Here is a 24,228-nt window from a genome sequence, read left to right on the forward strand (position 1 = left end):
GAGGAAGAGAAAAGGAGAGGGTGAGACACATTCCTTTTCCCTATGTCACCAAAAAAGTGTCATACTAAACGTAAGAACATTCTTCTAGATTATAAACTGACATTATTTTAGCTCTTTAGGATGAAAACAAATGATAATTTTAAAGGAAGCTGGTCAAAAGATGATGCTGAATTCAAACTGTATAATCTAGTCAATGAATATAAGCAAAAATATAACTTCTAAAAGAACAGTGGTGATAAGTTTTTTTTAATACCTGGGATATTCCATACCCTATTGAATTCTTCTGCTGCTTCCTAGAAAATGCTGATACGAATATATAAACCACTGAGGCACAATTTCATTTTCCTGACTACCAAAGTAGCTTTTACTTTTACTTACCATAAGTCAAAAATCTATAAGCAGACTCTAAAAGCTACTCTCTCTTTCTGTTATACACAATCAAAGGAAGAAATACTTCTCCATAAAAACAGGTTCACACGGAATATGAAAACACTTGCTCTTCTCTTTCCATCAAGTCTTACAAATCTAAAAATTCTCACAAGTATTTCTTGGGTAACTATGACAAGTAGTGAGACAAAATTGCAATAAAGGTCTAGAAGATCAAAGCTATGGACTTCTCTGTATTATCACTTTATGCTTTGGCCATAATCCCTATTTTATCTCTTTCTCAAGTGCACCTTAATGGCTTCTGTCCACCAATAACTATTCTTTATACCTAGGCAAAAATTCCACAATATATACTTTGTTTCCATATTTTGAACATGAAAGGAAAAAGGTAGGTAAATTTTTTTCTTTAGGAAAACCTAGAATTAAGTTTAAATATTGAGCTTCCTTCAAATATAACTATCATATTTAATAGCGATTTACCTGACAGTCTAAAAAAAAAAAAAAGAAACACCAAACTCTCCATTTCTACTGGTAATTATCAAACTGGACACTTTCTTTTAAATTATTCAAGTGCCAAGCTTCAAATTTTTCAAATATCATAATGTTAAGATTTTGTGACTCCCAGTGTTCAAGGTACAACGAAACCAAAAGGCAAACTTAGCTCTTTTGCTTCATAATTTTAGCCAATATATGAAAAAGTTCCACATCTCTTACTACATACTACTAGATCCAGTATTTTTGTACGAAAGTTTCAGAAATGAAACAGCTTTTCCCTCAGCATCCATTTAAGAGCCACAAAGGACACTCCACATCTAAAGGTAATTAAACAAGGATGCCATTCTTCCTTCCCCTAGACATTGCCAACATCCTAAAAACAAAAACGGCATAAACAGTACACAACACTGCTCGGAGGGGAATGTCTACTGAGAAAATTACCTCAAAGTGATTACGTAGAACTGACAGGGTGATATGTTGCCAAGACGGATAGTTCTTTGCCACATAGATGGTGCAGTGTGAAGGCTTCTCAGGGGGCTGCTTGTCAGTCTTCTACAGGGCAGAGAAAGGAAAAAAACATCTACTTACTTTTATATACACCAAAAATGAGATACACTTCCAGTGCATTACACTACTCCCTTTAACATAAAAAAAAATCATATTATAGAACTACATTAATAATGAAAATAGCCTGACATGTTTTAATGAAAGTTGTCTTTATTTTCATTACTATTAGATGTTATTTGACCAATAACTTTTAAGTAATGACTCTTTAAAAAAAATGACTTCACCTTCCCTTTAGCTGGCATCATATAGCTCTTGAGTCGCAATCTAAGGTCATGTGCTACTTCCATGAGATACTGTGAGGAACGTATCAAGCTTTCATCCACAGGACCTGCCAGAGGCCATGAAGCTGTCATAATTGAGTCAGGCTTAAGAAAAAAAAAAACAGGTTCAGTGAGATTAGACAATACAACTACTTTATGATTTTTGGTTACAGTTTCATACCAAAGCTACAATCTGTAACTGTGTGCTCAAAGTTCAAACCTGACTACACAGAACACACTTTCAGCCCCTGATCTAATGTTCCCTAGAATTCAAGCTGTGAAGTCTGACTCTACATTCTTAATTAGCATCCATTTGTACAAGCATATTAATACCCACACACATATGCTCACTTTCAAAGAAAATTATGTAATGCTAATTTGCCTAAATTTAATCATTATTATATAAATTACACACACTCTCAGTTTTTACCCTATTAATACATCTAGTACTGAAAGTATGGCTATTTGAAATATATTTCATGAACACATTTTTGCATTGTTCACACACTGAAAAACAGAAAAGAGCTTGGCTAATAAGGCTGGAAAGGAGTTATTAAACCAGCCAATCTGTTTATCTGCAAGCCTGGGAGAAATAATTAAGTTTACCTTCACAGTAAGAATGCTAATATAATATCCCTGAATATGCAGCCCTATATATGCCAGGAATTTTATATAAAACAAGAATATTTATGCAAATATACACTTCTACCTTTGTTTATAAGTAGTTCATAACAGTTATATATATCTTTCTCAATATTTTCACCTTTTAAAACAAACAGCTAGAAAAACAATATTAGTTATACATATATTAAAATATATATTTGAATGTATTCAAATGTATTATAATGTTTCCTAATAGGAAGGAGATAAACAACACACACAGTCACATGTTTTTAAAATATACATAGTGTGTATATAAATAAAGACTCATACATGATGTTTCTATCTAAAAAGGAGATAGCTTCAATTTAAGCTGCTGCAATAATTATGAGATGATGAACCCAACATTATATTTAACAGTACTCATTTTCAGTCTTTTTCTTGTAAGTGACATTATTACCACATTTATTTAATGAGACCAAAATCAAAACCACCCAGAGCATCTTAAACGTGTAGCGCTACCTTTCCCAGGAGCGTCCACACGTGCTCACACAAATGTGGACAGAACGGAGCCAAGAGCAGCGTCTGGACTTCAATAAACCGGAGCACGAGGTCTCGCTGCATCCCCTCTACAGCCAGTTCACGGTACTTATCTTTGGCGGCCTATAAAATTTGGAATTATTTATCATTTCTCTCCCCCTACTTCTTTGAAATAAAATTATAGGAAAAAAATCCAGTATCTCTATTTTCATGCATTTTTAAGTACTTAAGTCTTTAAAAATTTCATAATGAACTTCTGAAAAGGTTTTACTTTATTTTTAAGATTCTGAAAATAAATGTGTATCAATGCTTAGGTCCATAACAATTAACTGTTTAAATTTGTACATCTCTGATGACCTTTGCTATTAAACATTTCTTTTTAAGCACTTCTTAGCCATTTAGGATTCTTTAAGGGGATGGTTGTTCACATTCTTTGGTTATTTTTCTTTGGACATCTGTATTTTTTTTTTTTTTGATATGTCAAAAATCCTAAAATACAGACTGTAAATAATTTTCCAATTAATTGTGTATTTTTAAGATGATTTCAGTTGTGATTTTCTTATCTGTGTTGCCAAATTCATCAGCATTTTTTTGATTGCTCCTTTTTTTTGTTTTTATGATTAGGAAATCTCTTAATTACAAGATCAAATAAATGTTTGATTAACCCTGTTTTTCAGTTAAAAAAAAAAAGCATCAATCCTAACAAAAGAATACTGCACTTTTATATTACTAATTCTCAAAAAAAAAAAAAAAATCTGAAAAAGACATTTTGAAATGGACATAAAAATTGAACTATTTAAACTGGGTACTAAAGGTGAACTCTCTAAGTAACATGTATTAAGTACGAAAAAGCCTATAAATATGATACACTGATATGCTCAGCACTTATCCTTATTTAACCACATCTCTGAAAACCAAATTACATAAATCCCAATGTGATATTCTACAAAACTGAGAAAAGCTACGTTTTTACTTTAAGCACCTAGACTGTCAAACTTGAGGATATACTGACACCTTGTGGAAAATCTCAGAAAACATTTGCTTTCAACTAACAAAAATTAGTTTACAATTAGGTCTTTTTTTTTTTAGTCAATTTTAAAATGCTTTTCTGGAAAACATGACTAGTTTTCAAATTCAACCTCAATTAACTCACAGCTCAACTAGGAACAGAATTATTTATATTAAAGGAACATAATAGAAAAAGTACCCAAGAAAACTATTTAAAATCATAACTTATTGAAGACTTTACAAATTTTCACTCTCCACTTGAAAGATGAGTCATTATGCTATAGCAGGAGGAAAAAAAAGAAATATATAATATTCACATTGACTATTTTATAGCTATGAAAAGAATTAACCACTTACCTGAAACTCAAAAAAACCTGTTTTCAAAGCTTCTTTAAACATCATCTTTTCATAATTTTGATCTGTCTTTATAATTCCTGCATTCATTTCACTATGGAGTATGGAACAAAGGTAATTGAGTTTAAAGGCAAGTATATACAGGTATAAAAAAACCTCCACATATACTAATAAAACAGTAATGAGAACAATGCCTGAAACATTTCAGACTGCTCTATCAGAAAACCATCTTTGTGTTCCTTAAAACTATTATAACCTCCCACTGTCTGTCTACTTCAGTACTGTCATCTGACACTGCTTACAGATCCTATTTATGACAACACAATAAATTTTATTATGAAGTCCAAAGTGCAATATGAAAATACCTTTACTAAGACTGTATAGTCAGGTTTAACTGTTGCATTTTAAACATGGACACTGGAATAAAAAAGATATTCCTTATGCTACCTCAGGCCCTTCAGAATTTGGCCTAATTTGGCCCCAACTTGTCTGATCTACTTCTGCCCTCTACACACTATACTTCAAATAAATACCATACTTTTTGCATGGATTTCTCCTCTCCCTCAAAATTTCAGTCTATTTTTCAAGAAACTCAAAACTCACATACCACCTCCTCTAAATTCCCTCTATTCCTACTAGTATACTTATAATTGGTCAGAGAAGTGTTTTTCTCTCCTGCTAGACTACAATGAACGATCAAGTCTTAATTCATCCTGTAACACTGGTGCTTAGGATGGTTCCTAATACAAAGAGACTGATATATATCTTATAAATGAAGAAAGAAAAAAGACAATTCTTTTCTTTTAAGCTACTTTTCCTTTAACCATTCCGTTCTCTAATGCAAGACGGCATGGTGCAATGGTCATGAAAATAGGCTTTGGAGACAGAAACAAATTCAAATCCAAGTCTGAAATGACTAGCTTTGAGGCATTTAATGAAAAATTAAAATTTTACTAGGCTTCAATTTATTTAATTATAAAATAGAGCTAGGACTTCCCGAGCCAGCAAATTTGGAAATATGCCAATATGCCAGCAAATCTGGAAAACTCAGCAGTGGACACAGGACTGGAAAAGGTCAGTTTTCATTACAATCCCAAAGAAAGGCAATGCCAAAGAATGCTCAAACTACAGCACAGTTGCACTCATCTTACACGCTAGGAAAGTAATGCTCAAAACTCTCCAAGCCAGATTTCAACAGTACATGAACCATGAACTTCCAGATGTTCAAAATGGATTTAGAAAAGCCAGAGGAACCAGAGATCAAATTGCCAACATCCACCGGATCATCGAAAAAGCAAGAGAAACATGTACTTCTGCTTTATTGACCACACCAAAGCCTTTGACTGTGTGGATCACCACAAACTGGAAAATTCTTCGAGAGATGGGAATAGCAGACTATCTGACCTGCCTCCTGAGAAATCTGCATGCAGGTCAAGAAGCAACAGTTAGAACTGGACATGGAATAACAGACTGCTCCCAATTCAGGAAAGAAGTACGCCAAGGCTGTATATTATCACTCTGCTTATTTAACTTATACGCAGAGTACATTATGAGAAATGCTGGGCTGGATGAAGTACAAGTTGGAATCAAGATTGCCGGGAGAAATATCAATCACCTCAGATATGGAGATGACACCACCTTTATGGCAGAAAGTGAAGAACTAAAGAGCCTCTTGATGAAAGTGAAAGAGAGTGAAAAAATTGGCTTAAAACTCAACATTCAGAAAACTAAGATCATGGCATCAGATCCCATCACTTCATGGCAAATAGATGTGCAAACACTGAGAGACTTTATTTCTGTGGGCTCCAAAATCACTGCAGATGGTGACTGTAGCCATAAAATTAAAAGACGCTTGTTCCTTGGAAGAAAAGTTATGACCAACCTAGACAGCATATTAAAAAGCAGAGACATTACTTTGCCAACAAAGGCCCATCTAGTCAAGGCTATGGTTTTTCCAGTAGTCATGTATGGATGTGAGAGTTGGACTATAAAGAAAGCTGAGTGCAGAATTGATGCTTTTGAACTGTAGTGTTGGAGAAGACTGTTGAGAGTCCCTTGGACTGCAAGGAGATCCAACTAGTTCATCCTAAAGGAAATCAGTCCTGAATATTTATTGGAAGGACTGATGTTAAAGCTGAAACTCGAATACTTTGGCCACCTGATGTGAAGAACTGATTGCTTGGAAGCGTCCCTGATACTGGGAAAGACTGAAGGCAGGAGAAGGGGACAACAGAGGATGAGATGGTTGGATGGCATCACCAACTCAATGGACATGAGTCTGAGGAAGCTCCAGGAGTTGGTGATGGACAGGGAAAACTGACGTACTCCAGTCCATGGGGTCAGACACTACTGAGCGACTGAAATGAACTGAGGACTTCCCTGGTGGCCTAGTGGCTAAGACTCTGCACTCCCAATGCAGGGGGCTCAGGTTCGGTCCCTAGTAAGGGAACAAGATCCCACATGCTGCAACTAAGTGTTTGCATGCTGCAACTATTAATAAAACATCCTGCATGCTGCAATTAAAAGATCCCACATGCTGCAACTAAGACCTGATGCTGCCAAAGAAAGAAAGAAAGCTAATAATATTTTTATCATATAAAATTGCTATAAGGCTAAAATCAGATAATGGATGCAAAGTGCTTAGCATAGTTCCCAGCACAAGTAAGCTTTCAATGAAGAGTGGCTATTATTAACATCTAATTTAAGAGTTAAAAAAAAAAGAAAATTAATACACCAGGACTAAGCAACTCTTTAAAGTAATAAGTGGTTGGTGACTATAAATTACCTGGCAAAAACTTTGTCATTGAAGGTATTGGCAGGACCACTTCTTAGGCTATCCCAGTTGGCAACCATTTCTTTCACCCATTCCACCCAGGTGTAGAGACGGAGAATACCTGCATCTGCCATGGCTTCCACAAAGTTAGCATCTTCAACAGTGTCACCAGCATCAGCTAGAGCCAAGCGCATTCCTTGAAGAAGAAGAAAAAAAATTAATTGATGATTTAAAAATGTAGTTACTGAATATGAACTATGTGTCCAGGTGGGTAAACTGCCAAGCCCACATATAAATTAGGAAATAGCAAGTGCTTTAAACCACTGCATGGACCAACAGCAAAAATAACGATCACCAAAAGCAGAATCCATAATGATGTTGTTAAAATATTTGAATTTTCTATATTGATTTGCATATACTCAGCATCAACATGCATTTCTTCTCAGGCATGTTGTGCTAATGAGATAAAGTAATCTTTAATGAGGCAGAGGAAAAAATGATAAACTCAGGAAAGATAACCCTATCAACATCTCAGCATCATTTAAAGGCAGCAAAATATTATGATTATTTTAATGCAAAAGAAAACAGAGCGGTACCTCATGTGCACAAATATGTTTTCTTACTTCTAAAAGCAGAGTCTTCTAAGTTTCTTACTAACAAAATACAATTTTTAAAACAAAATCTTCCATCCTAAAATATTAAATTAAAAAACCAAAAACAACCCATCCATCTGTAAGAGCCTAATCAATTAAATTACAGGACATACTTGCAATGGAAAACTATACTGCTGCAAAACAGTGAGGAAACTTTAATGTATCAACATGCTGCTGCTGCTGAGTCACTTCAGTCGTGTCCGACCCTGTGCGACCCCACAGAAGGCAGCCCACCAGGCACTGCCGCCCCTGGGATTCTCCAGGCAAGAACACTGGAGTGGGCTGCCATTTCCTTCTCCAATGCATGAAAGTGAAAAGTGAAAGTGAAGCCGCTCAGTCGTGTGAAAGTGAAGCCGCTGAGTCATGTCGTGTGAAAGTGAAGCCGCTGAGTTATGTCCGACTCCTCGCGACCCCATGGACTGCAGCCCACCAGGCTGCTCCACCCATGGGATTTTCCAGGCAAGAGTACTGGAGTCGGTTGCCATTGCCTTCTCTGGTATCAACATGAAGTGACCTCAAATACGAACTCATAAGTGAAAAAGGCAAATTTCAGAATAGTATGGATGGTATGCTACCATCTGCACCTTAGAGGAGATGAGAATATGTGATATCAAATTATGTATGCATTAAATATCCTTTATAATAATACATAAGAAGTTGAACACATTTTTAAACTTTTTATATTATAATAATTTTACAGTTACAGCAAGGATGCAAAAGACAAGGATAAACGTTTCACCATTTACCAGACTTTCTTAATGTTAACAACTTACATAACCACAGTTTCAAAAAAGCAGGAAGTTAACATCAGTATGACACTACTAACTGAACTACAGACTTAATTCAAAATTTCACCAGCATTTTCTCTAATACCCTTTTTCTGTCCTAGGATTCAATCCAGAATCCCACCTTGCACTTGACTGTTTTATCTCCTTGGTCTCTTCAAATCCTGAGAGTTTCTCAGTCTGTCCTGGACCTTGACTACTGATGGGTAGTCAGGAATTTAACAGAATTTCTCCCAACTTGGGTTTGTCGGATATTCTTGCATGATTAGATGGAGGTTATGAACCTCTGGCAAGAATATCACAAGAGTGATGCTGTATGTCTTCTCAGTGCATCATTATCAGGGAGGTACATGATACTGATACGACTTACTATTGCCATTGCAAACCCTCCTCATGTGGTCAGGTAGTATCTGCCAAGTCTCTCCACTGTAAAGTTACTGTTTTTCCCTTTATGATAAAGAAGTATCTTGGGATAGATACTCCAAGAGTATGCAAATAACCTATTGCTTTTTTTTCTAAACTTTCATCCATTGATTTTGGCAACCACTGATGGAACTATGATCATGGCATCCCGGCCCATCACTTCATGGCAAATAGATGGGGAAACAGTGGAAACAGAGGCCGACTTTATTTTTCTGGGCTCCAAAATCACTGCAGATGGTGACTGCAGCCATGAAATAAAAAGACACTCACTCCTTGGAAGGAAAGTTATGACCAACCTAGACAGCATATTAAAAAGCAGAGACATTACTTTGCCAACAAAGGCCCATCTAGTCAAGGCTATGGTTTTTCCAGTGGTCATGTATGGATGTGAGAGCTGGACTATAAAGAAAGCTGAGCACCAAAGAATGGATGCTTTTGAACTGTGGTGTTGGAGAAGACTCGAGAGTCCCTTGGACTGCAATGGGATCCAACCAGTCCATTCTAAAGGAGATCAGACCTGGGTGTTCATTGGAAAGACTGATGTTGAAGCTGAAACTCCAATGCTTTGGCCACCTGATGCAAACAGCTGACTCATTGGAAAAGACCCTAATGCTGGGAAAGATTGAGGGCAGGAGGAGAAGGGGACGACAGAGGATGAGATGGATGGATGGCATCACCGACTCGATGGACATGGGTTTGGGTGAACTCCAGGAGTTGGTGATGGACAGGGAGGCCTGGTCTGCTGCAGTTCATGGGGTCGCAAAGAGTCGGACACAACTGAGTGACTGAAGTGAACTGATGGATCTTGTTGTAACCTCAGATATGCAGATGACACCACCCTTATGGCAGAAAGCGAAGAAGAATTAAAGAGCCTCTTGATGAAAGTGAAAGAGGAAAGTGAAAAAGTTGGCTTAAAACTTAACATTCAGAAAACTAAGATCATGGCATCAGGTCCCATCACTTCATGGCAGATAGATGGGAAAACAATGGAAACAGTGAGAGACTTTATTTTTGTGGGCTCCAAAATCACTGCAGACGGTGACTGCAGCCATGAAATTAAAGGACGCTCCTTGGAAGAAAAGTTGTGACCAACCAAGACAGCATATTGGAGAAGGAAACAGCAACCCACTCCAATACTCTTGGCTGGAAAATCTCAGGGATGGAGGAGCCTGGTAGGCTGTAGTCCATGGGGTCGCAAAGAGTCGGATGTGACTGAGTGACTGAACCGAACTAAACTGATGGATCTTGTCTGTGACAATATTACTATGATGTTTTTCTACTGATGATTTTATATTTCACTCAATCCTTCCAAATAACTTGGAATTCTTCTGAAAAGAACAACAGTCCCTACTCCCCCACTTACTTATTCAATCATTACTATATATCCCTATGGGTTCATAAATATTTAATTTATGCAAGGGGTTATAATTCAATACCTCATTATTTACTTTGTCTCTTAAAAAGTTCTTGCTTGAGCAATTGGGAGCCCCTTCAAGCTAGCTCCTGTGCCCTTTCAAACTGTCCCCATCCTTTTTGAAACATTTCCTCATTTTCTGGCATCATAAACTATTCCATGCTCATTTTGTATTTTCCCTACTCCAGACCTCAAATCACCCTACTTCCTTTTACTAGAGAATGGTATTTAGAAACCAAGATCTGAATGCCAGGTGTTTCACCGCTAACTAGTGTTGTCAGTATCCACAGGCTCTCTCAGCAATGCATGTATACTAACCCACACATAAATCTATGTTTATTTTTATTTATTTTTGAAATATTTATATATTATTTGGCTGCACTGGGTCTTAGTTTCAGCATGCAGGGTCTTCAATCTCCACTGTGGCATGTAAGATCCAATTCCCTGACCAGGGATCGAACTGGAGTCCCCTCCATTGGAAGCAGACAGTCTTAGCCACTGGACTACCAGGGAAGTACCTATGTTTATTTTTATGTCTGTCTGTATGAAAAATAAAACCCATGAGTTTATGCTGATACTGCCAATTCCAATCCAACACCAGGGAGTTCATTTAAGCACTTCCTCTTATTTATAGCTTCTGACACTGAGATCTCACCCACAATATTTGTTCAATCCCAGTAAACATATAAAAGTTTCAGAACTAATATACACTTCTTTAAAAACAAAAAAAACTACAATATTGTGTACAATTCTTTTCATCTTACTCTGTTATCAAAATACTGTTTTTCTAAGTAACTTAGGTTAGTTCTTCCCCATCCCTTTCAGTACAGTCTCAAACTGTGGCAGCCTTGAACAACAAAAAGAAGTGCCATGATGACCAAAGGCTAGGTTACATAAGGAAGGACTGGCTTCTTCAGGTTAGACAGTGCATTTTTTCTCTTGACAAAGTAATGATTAAATGAAATAGTAATGAAGTCAGGGGAAACATATTTTTCAAAAAAATGAAGGCTTCTAGGTTCAACTCATCTATATGTATATCAAATATGGAGGAAATACTTTGAAAAAGCTTCCTATATGCTTAACATCTCTACAACCAACTATTTAATTTTAGAAATAGCATGAAGTTGGGTTTCCAGGTGGCACTACTGGTAAAGTGCCCACCTGCCAATGCAGGAGACATAAAAGATGTGAGCTCAATCTCTGAGTTGGGAAGAAACCCTGGCGGAGGGCATGGCAATCCACTCCAGTATTCTTGCCTAGAGAACTCCACTGACAGAGGAGCCTGGTGGTTACAATCCATAGGGTCGCCAAGAGTTGGACATGACTGAAGCACTTACCCCAGCATGAAATTAGGAACAAGTCAGGTAGCACTAACAGTGAGTTTCCTTTGAAAGAAGACTCTAATAATCTTAGCTTAAATTTGTTTCTAAACAGATATTAGCAATTCTTATGTTTTAAAAATTATGTTGCTTGTACACAAAGAAAACATGAATATTTTAAAGTATTGGTAAAAGCTAAAGAGAAAAGCAATGAAACTGAGACAAGAATGCTAACTTGCCTTCTGCAGTCTGAGGAGAACTGGGGACACTAGGCAACAGCAATAACAAAAACATACACTCACCATCGGCTGAATATTTGTCAACAGCTTGGGACAAAGTGAGGAAGTTGCCTGTGGATTTTGACATCTGAAAAAGAAAGTCAATGATAAGGTTTTAGTAAGAGTATATATCAATAAAATAAACCAGATCAGCTACATCAAATTAAATGAGCAGGCTACAATTAGATAAAAAGGATTAGAAACATGCAAAGGAAAAGACACCTTAAACTTATTTTACAGAGGAGAAAACTGAAACCCAGTCAATACAATAACTTGCCTGAGTAACTAATCGAGTCAGTGACAAAGCTAGGACGGCATCTCCCATGTGACGCTCAGTCCCTGGCTCTTTCCATTAACTGATACTGTCGCTTGGGAATTGGTTTAGACATGTGGAGTGATTACGCTGTGACTATGGACCACTTCAGCTGGTTAGAAGAGCTTTATAACAATTAGAGTCATTCAGAAATGAATGGACAAGCTCATTAGGTCAAAATCAGGGCTTTAGGAAACTTCTTGTCATTAGGCTCACAATAGCTGCTTACTCAAGTTGTGCTCTGCCTGAGGGCAGCACAAGTAAGTAGGTACTGTGCACAGCCCAGCAATCTACTGTTTAAAAAACTTCTATGTCTCGGTAACTTTGCTAACACCAAAGAGAAGTGGCCATTCTATCAAGTTTCTACTACAGAGCAATAAAGTCTTGTAATAAAATGAGTATGAAACTTAAGTGAAACTTAAGTGAAAGTGTTAGTCGCTCAGTCATGTCCGACTCTTTGCGACCCTGTGGCTCCTCTGTCCATGGAATTCTCCAGGCAAGAATACTGAAGAGGGTAGCCATTCCCTTCTCTAGGAGATCTTCCTGATCCAGGGATTGAATCTGGGATGTCCTGAATTGCAAGCAGATTCTTTACTGTCTGAGCCACCAAGAAAGCCCTCTACCAGGGACGTACAGTGTATACATAACACAACAATGTGGAGACCAAAGGAAACATCATGTTATATTAATAGCAGGATTTATATTTGCACTCTCATATACACATGCACACACATATATGTATGTAAATATATATACAGTTCCACTTTGACCTACAAAGAAAAAATGAGTTAGATAATCAAAAGTCCTTGTTGATTTAACAAAATCTATAAAGTAGCTATTTTCCAGCCTAATGTACAGGTTATCTTAAATGAACTTTTTTATTCCCTGTTAGGGTACTGGTTAAAAAAAGAAATCTCATTTTGCAATTCATATAATCTACTATTTGTTTATATCTATAACTATTTTCATTATGACATAGCAATGAATATTCTTTGATCATTAATATTCCATCAGATATAGCAAGATACAATGGTTGGAACAAGTCCAAGTTGGAACACGTCCAACTTGTTAGAATTGTTATTAATGAGAAATAAATAACATTGTAATATAATTTTTTTGTTTAGTTGAGGAAGCGTGCCCCTTTCTCGTGCACAAAGGCATTATGGGGGCAAAAAAGGACTTGTCAAGAGACTGGCATAACTCCTGTTGAGGATACTGAATAATCAGATACTTATGAAGCGTTAAAAAAATCATATATATTAATATATGTACTATCATTATACTACTATGATACTATTAGTATAATCATAGTATCATTAGTAGTAATAGGGGAAGCTGCAGTAGTAGAGGGAGAGATATACTGTCTAGAAAGAAGCATTAAATAACACTTAAGAATCCTACAGACTCCAAAATTCTATTATTCTAATCTAATGGCTAGTCACAGTAAAAAGCAAAAACCACCAAACTATTTTCTCAACTTAATGAGAAAGATATTGTAGGGTCATAAAGCTAGAATCTTTATATTTCCTGTCCCTTTCTCTGCCTCTCTTCTCTGGTAACAATTTGTCACTCTTTGCCACTCTAATACAATTATTATATAGGAAAGTTTTCCCCATCCCACCTCTCAATTAATACTATCTATTCCATTCACTCAATTTTAAAGATAAATCTTTAATTTAATTGGTAGTACTAAAAATTTTTAATGCAAGATTTTTACCTCTCTGATTTTCATATTCTTTATTTCTTTAAGAAAGTACAACATCCTAAATCTGAAAAACATTTCTGCAGAATTCTAACGTTTCAAGAGGTAATGAGTGTTACCTTCTCAGAGTTGAGGAGGAGATGTCCATTCGCTCTCACAGCTACAGGCCATTTATCACTTGACAGGTAAATGTTTAAAGATAGAAAATAAAATTTAAAGATTATGGCTTAGCCTTAAAAAGTTGAGGAAAATGCTAAGAGTCATAAAAATTTCTTAAGGCAAATGTGCAGGGATATTTATTGAGTCCTGTTTATAACAGGAAACAAATGAAAATAAGTATTCACTAGTGAAGGACTGGCTTATAAATTATGGTGCAGGCATACGATGAAACACTATGAACTATCTTAAAAATACAGGCCAGGCTATATATAAAAAGATCTTTGTTGTTTAGTCAATAAGCAGTGTCTGACTCTTTTGTAACCCCATGGACTGTAGCCCGTCAGGCTCCTCTGTCCATGGGATTTCCCAGGCAGGAATACTGAAGTGGGTTGCTATTTTCTTCTCCAGGGGATCTTCCCGACCCAGGGATCAAACCTACATCTCCTGCATTGCAGGTGGATTCTTTCCCACTGTGCCACCAGGGATAGATCCTCTTCCACGTTGTAATGAAAATTACATGAGTTACTAAAAGTAATTATAACAATGGTAACATAGGCACCGGAAGCTACCACTTATTTAAATATCTTTTAGAAGTGTTAAATGTTCCTACTGTATATTTAAAATATAAACATATATATATATATATAATTTTTAACACCCTCATATATGTCCAAAACTTGATGCAATGGGATCAGTATTCAACCATGTTACTAATAAGTACTTCTAAAACACCTGATTTCTCCAAAAACACATTTAAACCAATAGAGAAAACTGAGTGACAAGAACCACATCAGATTTATTTTATTCCTCTCCTTCAAAATCTTTTATTCTTGAGAAAGAAAATGTAATCTCATTCCAAATGCAATCTCACCCTAAATACAAGAAGTTCCATGAGATTGCTTTGGTTCTGCAAAATAAAATTTGAATAGTGGGAGGGGTTTGTTTCTTCAGCTACTTGAAGACAGGAGAGAAAGACACAGGAACATGTCTGGGTCAAAAGGGAAGATGACAGAAGGAATACTCTCGAGCACATGGTATTAAAAATGCATCTCTGATCCAGATTCTAGTCAGAACATCATGACTTAATACTGGAAACTTGGGGCTCTCAGCTCTAAAAGGATGTTTCCTTCCCATTCTAATGACCTAGGCTCTGTTTGAAATTGCCTGTTATTTCAGCATCTTAACAGGTCAAATGAGTCACATAATAGGTCAAGCGAATTACTGATTGACCGTCAAAATATCTGAAATGTGAAATGCTTTGGCAGTCCAAAGCAGGTATGAGAATTTCTGTATATAACAGAAGGTGTGCTTTCTCCTTCATTACATTTAATATAAGAAAAAGAACGTATTGGCAAATCTAACAATACCCCCTACAATAACATCAGTATATTTGAAGCCACAAGGAACCCTTGTCAATAATCAATAAGCTTAGTTCACATCTTTTTTAGCACTCACCACTCTTCTGGCCACATAGCCACATGATTATAAAGGAAATATGAAAGATGATTTGGAATAAGATCCTTGCCAGAGACTCGAAGATCCACAGGATACCAGAACTCAAATTCCTGCTTTAACTGATCTAATTTTTCCTTTGAGATCTGAGTCTTAGGAAATGGAGCTTCCTTGAAGAAAATATAATCCCAAACCTCCTTGGTCATTTGCTGTGGTCTGTATTAAAATAAAAGTAATGAATAAACAACAACACATATATATAGTTTCTTTGGAAAAAAAACAACATTCTAATCCAACCATGAAGTAGAAATAGATTTTTTTTTAAGTATTTATTCTACTTATTCATTTATTTGGCTGTGTCGAGTTTTAGCTGTGGCATGGGGGATTGTCATTGCATCATGCCAAATCTTTCATTTCAGCACACAGATCCTCTAGTTGTGGCACACGGGCTCAGTAGTTGCACAACTCGGCCTTAGTTGCTCCTCAGCATGTAGGATCTTAGTTTCCCAACCAGGGATTGAACCCGCATCCCATGCATTACAAGGTGGATTCTTAACTACTGGACCACCAGTGGAATCCCAGAAATCACTTTCTTAATGTTTTACAGTAACAAATGAGGACAAGAGAATCCCATAAGAATAAAGAGTGGATAACAGAGGGGTTTTTGACTACTTTTTCTCAATTCAGCAGCAAAAAACATCATGACAAAATTCCACTAAATGAATTCTTATAAAAACAAATTATTAGAAAGTATTTTCAGGGACTTCTCTGGTGGTCCAGGGGTTAAGAATCTGCCTTCCAATTCAGGGGACGTGGATTCAGTCCCTGGTTGGGGAACTAAGATCCCACTTGCCAAGGGGCAAGTAAGCCCACATTCTGCAACTGCAGAACCCATGTGCTCTGAAGCCTGCACACCACAATTAGAGAGAAAGCTTGAGCATTGAAAAGTCCTTGCACCGCAACTAAAGATCTGGAATGCCACAATAATGATATTGCCTCAACCAAGATCAGATGCATCCAAAAATAATTTTTTAAAAAGCATTTTCAATACATAAATCAAAAAATTACATCTCATGTTAACAAATTACCTTTCTTCCCCTATCCATTTACCAACCTGATGCCCAACGGAGACTCTGCTTGTCCATGCAAGTTACCTCCCTGCAGCAGGTGTGCAACTGTGTAAAATGCCATGTAAATAGTGGAGTCAGAGAGCGATTCAATCAGCCACTGCTCATCCCATGGCAAACGAGTACCTACAAGTAAAAGGAAGAAAATTTGTGCAAGAGGAATCTAAGAGACACTTCATCCCCAGAATTCACATTTTCAAAAGCAGATCTCTAGCACTGACAAAGCTACTTCTGTAGGTTCTTAAATTTACTTGAATAATATAAACTGATAAATTTTTTTTTAATGGTTGAAGCACTAGAAATTTTCTATTAAAAATAACTGCACCATAAAACTATATGGGTTAGATACTTCTACCATCAGGTGAATAGGAGGGGGGACCAGACCCTAGTTTCTGTCATCCTCTAACCAAAAACCTCTCACTTCCAGTTCAGAAAAACAATGAAAGAGAAGGAAAAAAGATAAAGTGTTAACCTGCTGTGTAACTGGCAAAGTTATTCAAATGGACAAATTTTAAGTTTGCTTACCTAGGCCATAAGTTCTTGAGCAAGCATGCTCCTGCAGCCAATCTAAGGTTGCTTCAAAATTCCTCCTAGTCTCCTCACAGTACCTGGACAGAGCAGAATATAACGTGTCTCTCCTCTTTAGCTTCATTGTCTTCCCTATTTCTCATCTGCTTCCCCTTCCCCTTGGAGAAGAGAATGGCAACCCACTCTAGTATTCTTGCCTGGAGAATTCCATGGACAGAGGAGCCTAGCGGGATACAGTCCACGGACTCACAGAGTTGGACATGACTGAACGACTAACACTTCCCCTTCCCCAGCACCTTCTCCCATCTTACGTTTCCAGGTTCTTCAAGCATTGGGATGTCTGTTTTTTCCAGTTCTCTTCTCCATAATCCAAGTACCTGGGAATGGACAAATTGATTTAAAAAAAAAAGTCAAGGATAAACAAAGTGATGGGAGAAAATTTCTGCTTGCTATCTATAAGAGAAACTAACCACTGGTCACACAGGGCCACAACACATTCATCTGAAGACCTGGACATAACTTGTTTCTCTGGTTCCATGTAAATATATGCATCTCCCTAGATGAAAATAAATAAAAATATGTCAGATACCATGTCAAAGCAATCTATCTCTATTCCTCAAGAAAAGAAGTAACTTTTAAAAAAATGCTCTACCACCAATAACTAAATTGCAAGTTTTTACTATGTCTTCCCTCTTCCCAGAGTAGAAGTTACTTGCCTTTCTTTCTGTATATCACTTGTTTCTGAAAAGGCCTGCATCTTTATCAGGTGGATCGCCTTCCCTAGGTACAACTTATTCCTTTGCAGAGTAAAAGATGTTTAACAGCTTCTATTGCTATGGTTTGAAAGCTATGGCAGCCTTCTATGTTTGTTATAAGAACATAAAAATAGGAAACTAAATGCATGGAACAACTGCCTTTAAAACAACACAGGCATGAAAACTAGATACGGCAAATAACATTACCAAAGATTTATAGTATCGTGAAAAATTTCCACTAGAAAATTGACCATAAATTTTATTTTTTTTTAATATTAAAACAAATATCTCTTAAGGTGTTACAATCCCAAGCTTATTAGGCTAGGATAATTTTTTAAAATAAGATTCAGCATTGTTATTCATAAAGTGATTCACTGCTCTGTGTTCTTAACACAAGTTCTTCACACTGAAACAGGCAGGACTTTGGTTTAACAATGGTAAATTAAAAACAGACATTTAATTAACTCTGCTCCTTCTCAAAATTCGAACAAAATGACAACAAAAAGGTTTTCTTTTTAATGGTATGATGTCACAAAGACAAGAATGGGAGAAGAAATAACATCAACCAAATTTTGGAAACTAAAAAGCAGAATGACTGACAATTGTATTAGTGGACAAAAGGAAGCTAGCTGAATCCTAAGCCCACAGAAGAGAAAGCTGAATTCTTGTGGCTCAGATGGTAAAGAATCTGCCTGCAATGCAGGGGACCTGGATTCAATCCCTGAGTTGGGAAGAACCCCCAGAGAAGGGAAAGGCTACCTACTCCTGTATTCTGGCCTGGAGAATTCCACGGACTATGGACTGTATAGTCCATAGAGTTGCAAAGAGTCAGACACAATTGAGCAACTTTCACTTCACTTGCATTACAGAACCTCCAAAAGACTCGAGATTTGTGGCACAAGACAGCTCTGGATAAGGAGGTAACATGAGGCTGGAAAGAGGAAGAGTCACTGAAGTCTTTTAAAGAAGTTAGAACCAGATACCCTAGTCCCACACTGTGCAGACAGGCAGCTGCCCCTCCCTGTGCATGCAGAGCAATGAGGGTTTGTACTCGGGAGAGGACAACACAGAGTCTCCCAACCGGAGGACAAGGCTGAGGGAATGGGTTTCATGGTGAAAAGAGGGGGATTAAGAGAAAGTCAGCACACGGGCGCTGATACCCACCCTGGCAATCTTCCTGCATGTTAGCTCCCAGAATGCTCACTTAGCTTAGACCCTTTAAGCCAGAAACTGAAGAATCTTCTGAGAGGAATCTAACAAACCACAAAGCCCTACCTAACATCAAGGCTAAGAGCAGGGCTTCCCTCTGACCCAAATGGACCTTCCAGATCTCTCCCAGTGAAGCCCAGTGACAAGTTCTACCTATATCCAAAAAAGTTCCAATCATCTTTTTTTTTTAATCATCTTTTTGTATGCACTCTTAAATATCAATAGTCTTCCTCAGACTAATAAGAAATTAAAATTTCATATTCATTAAATAAGAATTGCAACATCCTATCACAAAAGATCAGATAACAAAAATAAGTTCTTAAACTGGCTGAGTTGGTAAATGCTTAAGCTGAGTAACAGGTATACAGGAATTCATTACACTACTCCACTTTTCTATGTTTGAAATTTTCTACACAAAGAAAAAAATTTAGTGATTTTTTTAAGGAATATTTATTTATACACATATGCACAAGCAGACGTGGAGCTGATATAAAAAACACACAGTAAACAAACGCACAAAAACTCATAGGAAGAAAAAGCTGAGGGACTCCCCCAGAGAGAAAAGCAAAAGAACTTCCAGAGTCTAATAGAGCCAATATCTGAATAGTAAGAATTCCGAAAACAAAAATGAAGAATAAGAAGGGATAAAACAATTAAACAAAAAGTTAATTTTCCCAGAATTAAAGAACATAAGTTTCCAGACTGAAGGAGCCAATCCTACACCCAGAAGAATGAATGAAAACTAAGCTACACCAAATAAATCATCATGAAATTTCAAAAGAGAGGATTCTACAAGCTTGGCAGGGGGGAGGGAAGACATGGATCACGCCATAGCAGAATGGTTGTGGACTTCTTAACAGCATCACTGAACCAGAACATCATGGGTAATGGACTTCAAATTTTTAAGGGAAAATTATTTCTAACCCAGAATCCTACATCCAAGCATTCAAGTATGAGGACAGAATAAAGATATTTCAGATATGGAAGGTCATAAAATTTATCTTCCAGGTACCCTTTTCCAGGAACATTTCTAGAGGCAGAACTTCAACAAAACAAGAAAGTAAATAAGAAAGAAGCAGCCATGAGATCAAGGAGATTCAACTCAAGAAAAACAAAGGAAATCCTAAGTAACAGTGGAGGACTATCCCAGATGACATTTGTGCACGCCTACAGTAAGCGACCAGTCTGGATGACTACAACAGGCTGGAAGGCTCTGGGAGAACTTTCTCTAAGATGTAAACAATAGCACACTGATATGTTTGAAAGTACTGAGAAGAGAAATAAACAGTTGGACAGAGTTTGGGGATGAAATGTGTATAATTATATTTAAAAGTAAAAAAAAGTAGAGAAAGAAAAAAAGACAGTTATTAACTCCAAGGAAAACCAAAAGCTGAGGAAGAGAAGTTATCATTGTATACTACATTATGGATCAGCCATTCTCAACACACTGGCTACCTCTCTAACCTAAGTTATAATATTCCTATACTATGAAGATGTGGGGTGAAGAAGTATATACAAATATGAGGTTAGAGGGGAACACACAGATTGGAGAAGAGTTAAATCTTGATCTTTCATAGCAGGAAATCAATGGTTAATGCCTAAAACTGAAAAATTTTTAAATTACATTACAAGCGTTTAGATTAGAGATCTGTAAGAGAGGTGGAGATATGAAAAGAAATAAAACAGATGAAAGTAAGCCTGTCCAAAGAAAAGAAATTTAAGAGGATGTGGAAGAATGGAGAGGAAACTGCTGCCTTTTTTTAACAAGACTTACAGACCACAGTCTCTCTGTATTACAGGTATACATAACTGTCAAAAACAAAAATTCAATTTCAAAAGTTCAGCAGTTAAGTAGCTCAACAATAAAAAAATTACAACAAAAACGAAGAGGGGGAAAAGGATAAAAGCAAAAAGCGCTACAGAAAGAACTGTTAACTACCAGTACTGCAAATGGTTACTGCCAGAAAGCGTCATTAAATTTCGCTGTATGCAATCTACACATGCCAACTTTAGAACACTACCTTCATCAACATTACAGGTGGAATGTTCAGGTTAAATGAATTGCTATTATTAAACACGTCTTCAATTTTATATGTAAATAAAATTATATCTTTAATACAGCTCCAGGTTCTACTACAGAAAATTACTAATTAACATTGTAAAGTCTATGAACTAAAAGCTCTTCTAAAACAGGCTTCAGGGGATAGTCTATTACATACAGTGTCAATCATCTTGTTTCTAATAGTCTTCTTTACGTCTTGGACCTTCTGTCCCTTAAATCCATCCACCAACATTACCTAAAAGGATAAGAAGTGTAAAAACACGTACAATTAAAATTTGTTTTGGGTCCCGCCTTAAACTTTCTCCTACCTAAGCTTACCTCCACAAACAACCAGGATATTTTCAGTGTGAAATTTATCACATTTATAACCATACATCTTTATTTTGGCACAGCTTGGACAACTAGTATTTATAACACACTTGGTTTTCTTTTAGTGTAACTAGGATACATATTATGAACATGATTAGAAAGAAAAGTTCACTTCCTTCCTACTTCTTAGGTTTCCATGTGGAGGGAATTCCTCTGCCCTAACTCACATCATTCCTGAAGGCTTTGGGGGAAGGAACTGAGCCAGTGCAGCTCAGCCCGTTAGGCTTCTCTTTTCAACTCCGTCTGTTGCCAGCAAGCATTCTCCTTTGCCTGGCCATGTGATAAACTTGGCTCTGAGAGGAAGGCCTACGGTTTCTCAACTCTGCCTTTTATGTAATGGGGAGATTTAATTCTCAAGCAGAGTATTGCCTTGCCCATTGTTGTCACAGAGGTAAGACACCATCCCCTTCCGGCAGATACTGACCTCCATCTATCTGATTCCTGTTGACTCTTTCAAATAGGTTTTATCTTTTTTATGTTTTGGGGGCTTTTTGGCCATACCTCACAGCTTGTGGGATTTTAGTTCCCAACCCAGGGATCAAACTTGGGCCCTCAGCAATGAGAATGCAGAGTCCTAACCACAGGGTCACAGGGATTTCCCAACACTTTCTACCTTAAGTGGAAAAGATGTGTTTTCTATTTTCACCTCCCAATCCTCTAACGTGCCAAAATGCTCCGCATCTATTTAATTCATCATTATGAATTACAGATTATTGATCATCATGGCACAGGGGTTAACAGCACAAATCTTAGAGCCAAGTTGCCTAGTTTGAGTTCCAGCTCTGCTTTGACCTGGCTATCTGTCTGATACTGGGTAAATTACTTAAGTGTCTTAGTACCTCAATTTCCTTATCTGTTAAATGGGAATAAGTGCCTACTTTGCAAGGTCATTTTGAGATGTAAATAAGTGAATATGTAAGTGCTATATTAGTGTTGGCTTTTAGCGTCATCCAAAACATGGATGAGTTGAGTTTTAAAAAAGACATATAAACAATATTTGGTCATACAGAGAAATGGAAAGCAAAAGTAAAAAACATTCTCATTTACAGCCTTAAAAATATTCAACCTCAAGTCACTAATAACTTGACTGGGTTTTCACTTTCTCTAGCCTCACCTTCTTTCCACAGAAATGTAAGCCACATTAACATATGTACAATTAAGGAGAAAAGAGAGGTTCAAAAATTGTGCTAAGATGGCATGTAGTAGTTGTATTAACAAGCAAATTAATGAACTGAATGAAACTGTTTATTTAAAATTTCATCCCATTAAGATAGCAAAGGGAAAAAAACACAGAGAGCAAAGGGACCTGGTATTGTCCACAAACCTTTGGCATGTATTGCATAATAAGATGAACTAACTTTAAACATCATCTTTATATATTCACTCACAAATTAGGGGCAGAAAAATGGAACTTCTGTAATACTACTGGACAAAAATAGATTTAAAAAAAGAAACTTGGAAAGAGAAGAACATAATCTTATAATCAGTTCAGTTCAGTTCAGTCGCTCAGCCATGTCTGACACTTTGCGACGCCATGGACTGGAGCACGCCAGGCTTCCCTGTCTATCACCAACTCCTGAAGCTTGCTCAAACTCATGTCCATTGAGTCGGTGATGCCATCCAACCATCTTATCCTCCTTCATCCCCTTCTCCTCCTGCCTTCAATCTTTCCCAGAATCAGGGTCTTTTCAAATGAGTCAGTTCTTCACATCAGGTGGCCAAAGTACGGGAGTTGAGCTTCAGCATCAGTCCTTCCAGTCAATATTCAGGACTGATTTCCTTTAGGATGGAGAGGTTGGATCTCCTTGCAGTCCAAGGGATTCTCAAGATCTTCTCCAACACCACACTTTAAAAACATCAATTCTTCGATTCTCAGCTTTATCGTCCAACTCTCACATCCATACGTGACTACCAGAAAAACTATGGCTTTGACTAGATGGACCTTTGTTGGCAAAGTAATGTCTCTGCTTTTTAATATGCTATCTAGGTTGGTCATAACTTTTCTTCCAAGAAGCAAGCGTCTTTTAATTTCATGGCTGCAGTCACCATCTGCAGTGATTCTGGAGCCCAAGAAAACAAAGTCTGTTACTGTTTCCATTGTTTCCCCATCTATTTGCCAGGAAGTGATGGGATCTGATGCCATGATCTCAGTTTTCTGAATGTTGAGTTTTAACCAACTTTTTCACTCTCCTCTTTCACTTTCATCAAGAGGCTCTTTAGTTCTTCACTTTCTGCCATAAGGGTGGTGTCATCTTCATATCCGAGGTTATTGATATTTCTCCCAACAATCTTGATTCTAGCTTATGTTTCATCCAGACCGGCATTTTACATGATGCTCTCGGCATATAAGTTAAATAAGCAGGGTGACAGTATGCCGCCTTGACGTATTCTTTTCCCAATCTGGAACCAGTCCATTGTTCCATGTCTAGTTCTAACTGGTGCTTCTTGACCTGCATACAGGTTTCTCAGGAGGCAGGTCAGGTGGTCTGGTATTCCCATCTCTGGAAGAATCTTCCACAGTTTGTGGTGATCCACACAGTCAAAGGCTTTGGCATAGTCAATAAAGCAGAAATAGATGTTTTTCTGGAGCTTTCTTGCTTTTTCAATGATCCAACGAATGTTGGCAATTTGATCTCTGGTTCCTCTGGCTTTTCTAAATCCAGCTTGAACATGTGGAAGTTCTTGGTTCACACACT

At 37.1% G+C, this 24,228-nt stretch overlaps 1 protein-coding gene across 1 annotated transcript in view; it reads right to left on the minus strand.

The window, feature by feature from the left end:
* LARS1 (leucyl-tRNA synthetase 1) overlaps positions 1 to 24,228 on the minus strand; it is a 62,167-nt gene that overhangs the window by 12,427 nt on the left and 25,512 nt on the right. Inside the window, exons 15-27 of the mRNA XM_020872313.2 lie at positions 21,321 to 21,398; positions 17,608 to 17,693; positions 17,449 to 17,514; positions 17,135 to 17,217; positions 16,597 to 16,735; positions 15,486 to 15,698; positions 13,991 to 14,048; positions 11,881 to 11,944; positions 6,997 to 7,180; positions 4,215 to 4,305; positions 2,832 to 2,972; positions 1,674 to 1,814; positions 1,324 to 1,434 (exon numbers count right to left, since the gene is read on the minus strand). Coding sequence (XP_020727972.2) covers positions 1,324 to 1,434; positions 1,674 to 1,814; positions 2,832 to 2,972; positions 4,215 to 4,305; positions 6,997 to 7,180; positions 11,881 to 11,944; positions 13,991 to 14,048; positions 15,486 to 15,698; positions 16,597 to 16,735; positions 17,135 to 17,217; positions 17,449 to 17,514; positions 17,608 to 17,693; positions 21,321 to 21,398 — 1,455 coding nt within the window. The remainder of the gene's footprint in view (positions 1 to 1,323; positions 1,435 to 1,673; positions 1,815 to 2,831; positions 2,973 to 4,214; positions 4,306 to 6,996; positions 7,181 to 11,880; positions 11,945 to 13,990; positions 14,049 to 15,485; positions 15,699 to 16,596; positions 16,736 to 17,134; positions 17,218 to 17,448; positions 17,515 to 17,607; positions 17,694 to 21,320; positions 21,399 to 24,228) is intronic.

The sequence above is a fragment of the Odocoileus virginianus genome, chromosome 3 (genome assembly GCF_023699985.2).
Source record: "Odocoileus virginianus isolate 20LAN1187 ecotype Illinois chromosome 3, Ovbor_1.2, whole genome shotgun sequence".
NCBI classification, from domain to species: domain Eukaryota; kingdom Metazoa; phylum Chordata; class Mammalia; order Artiodactyla; family Cervidae; genus Odocoileus; species Odocoileus virginianus.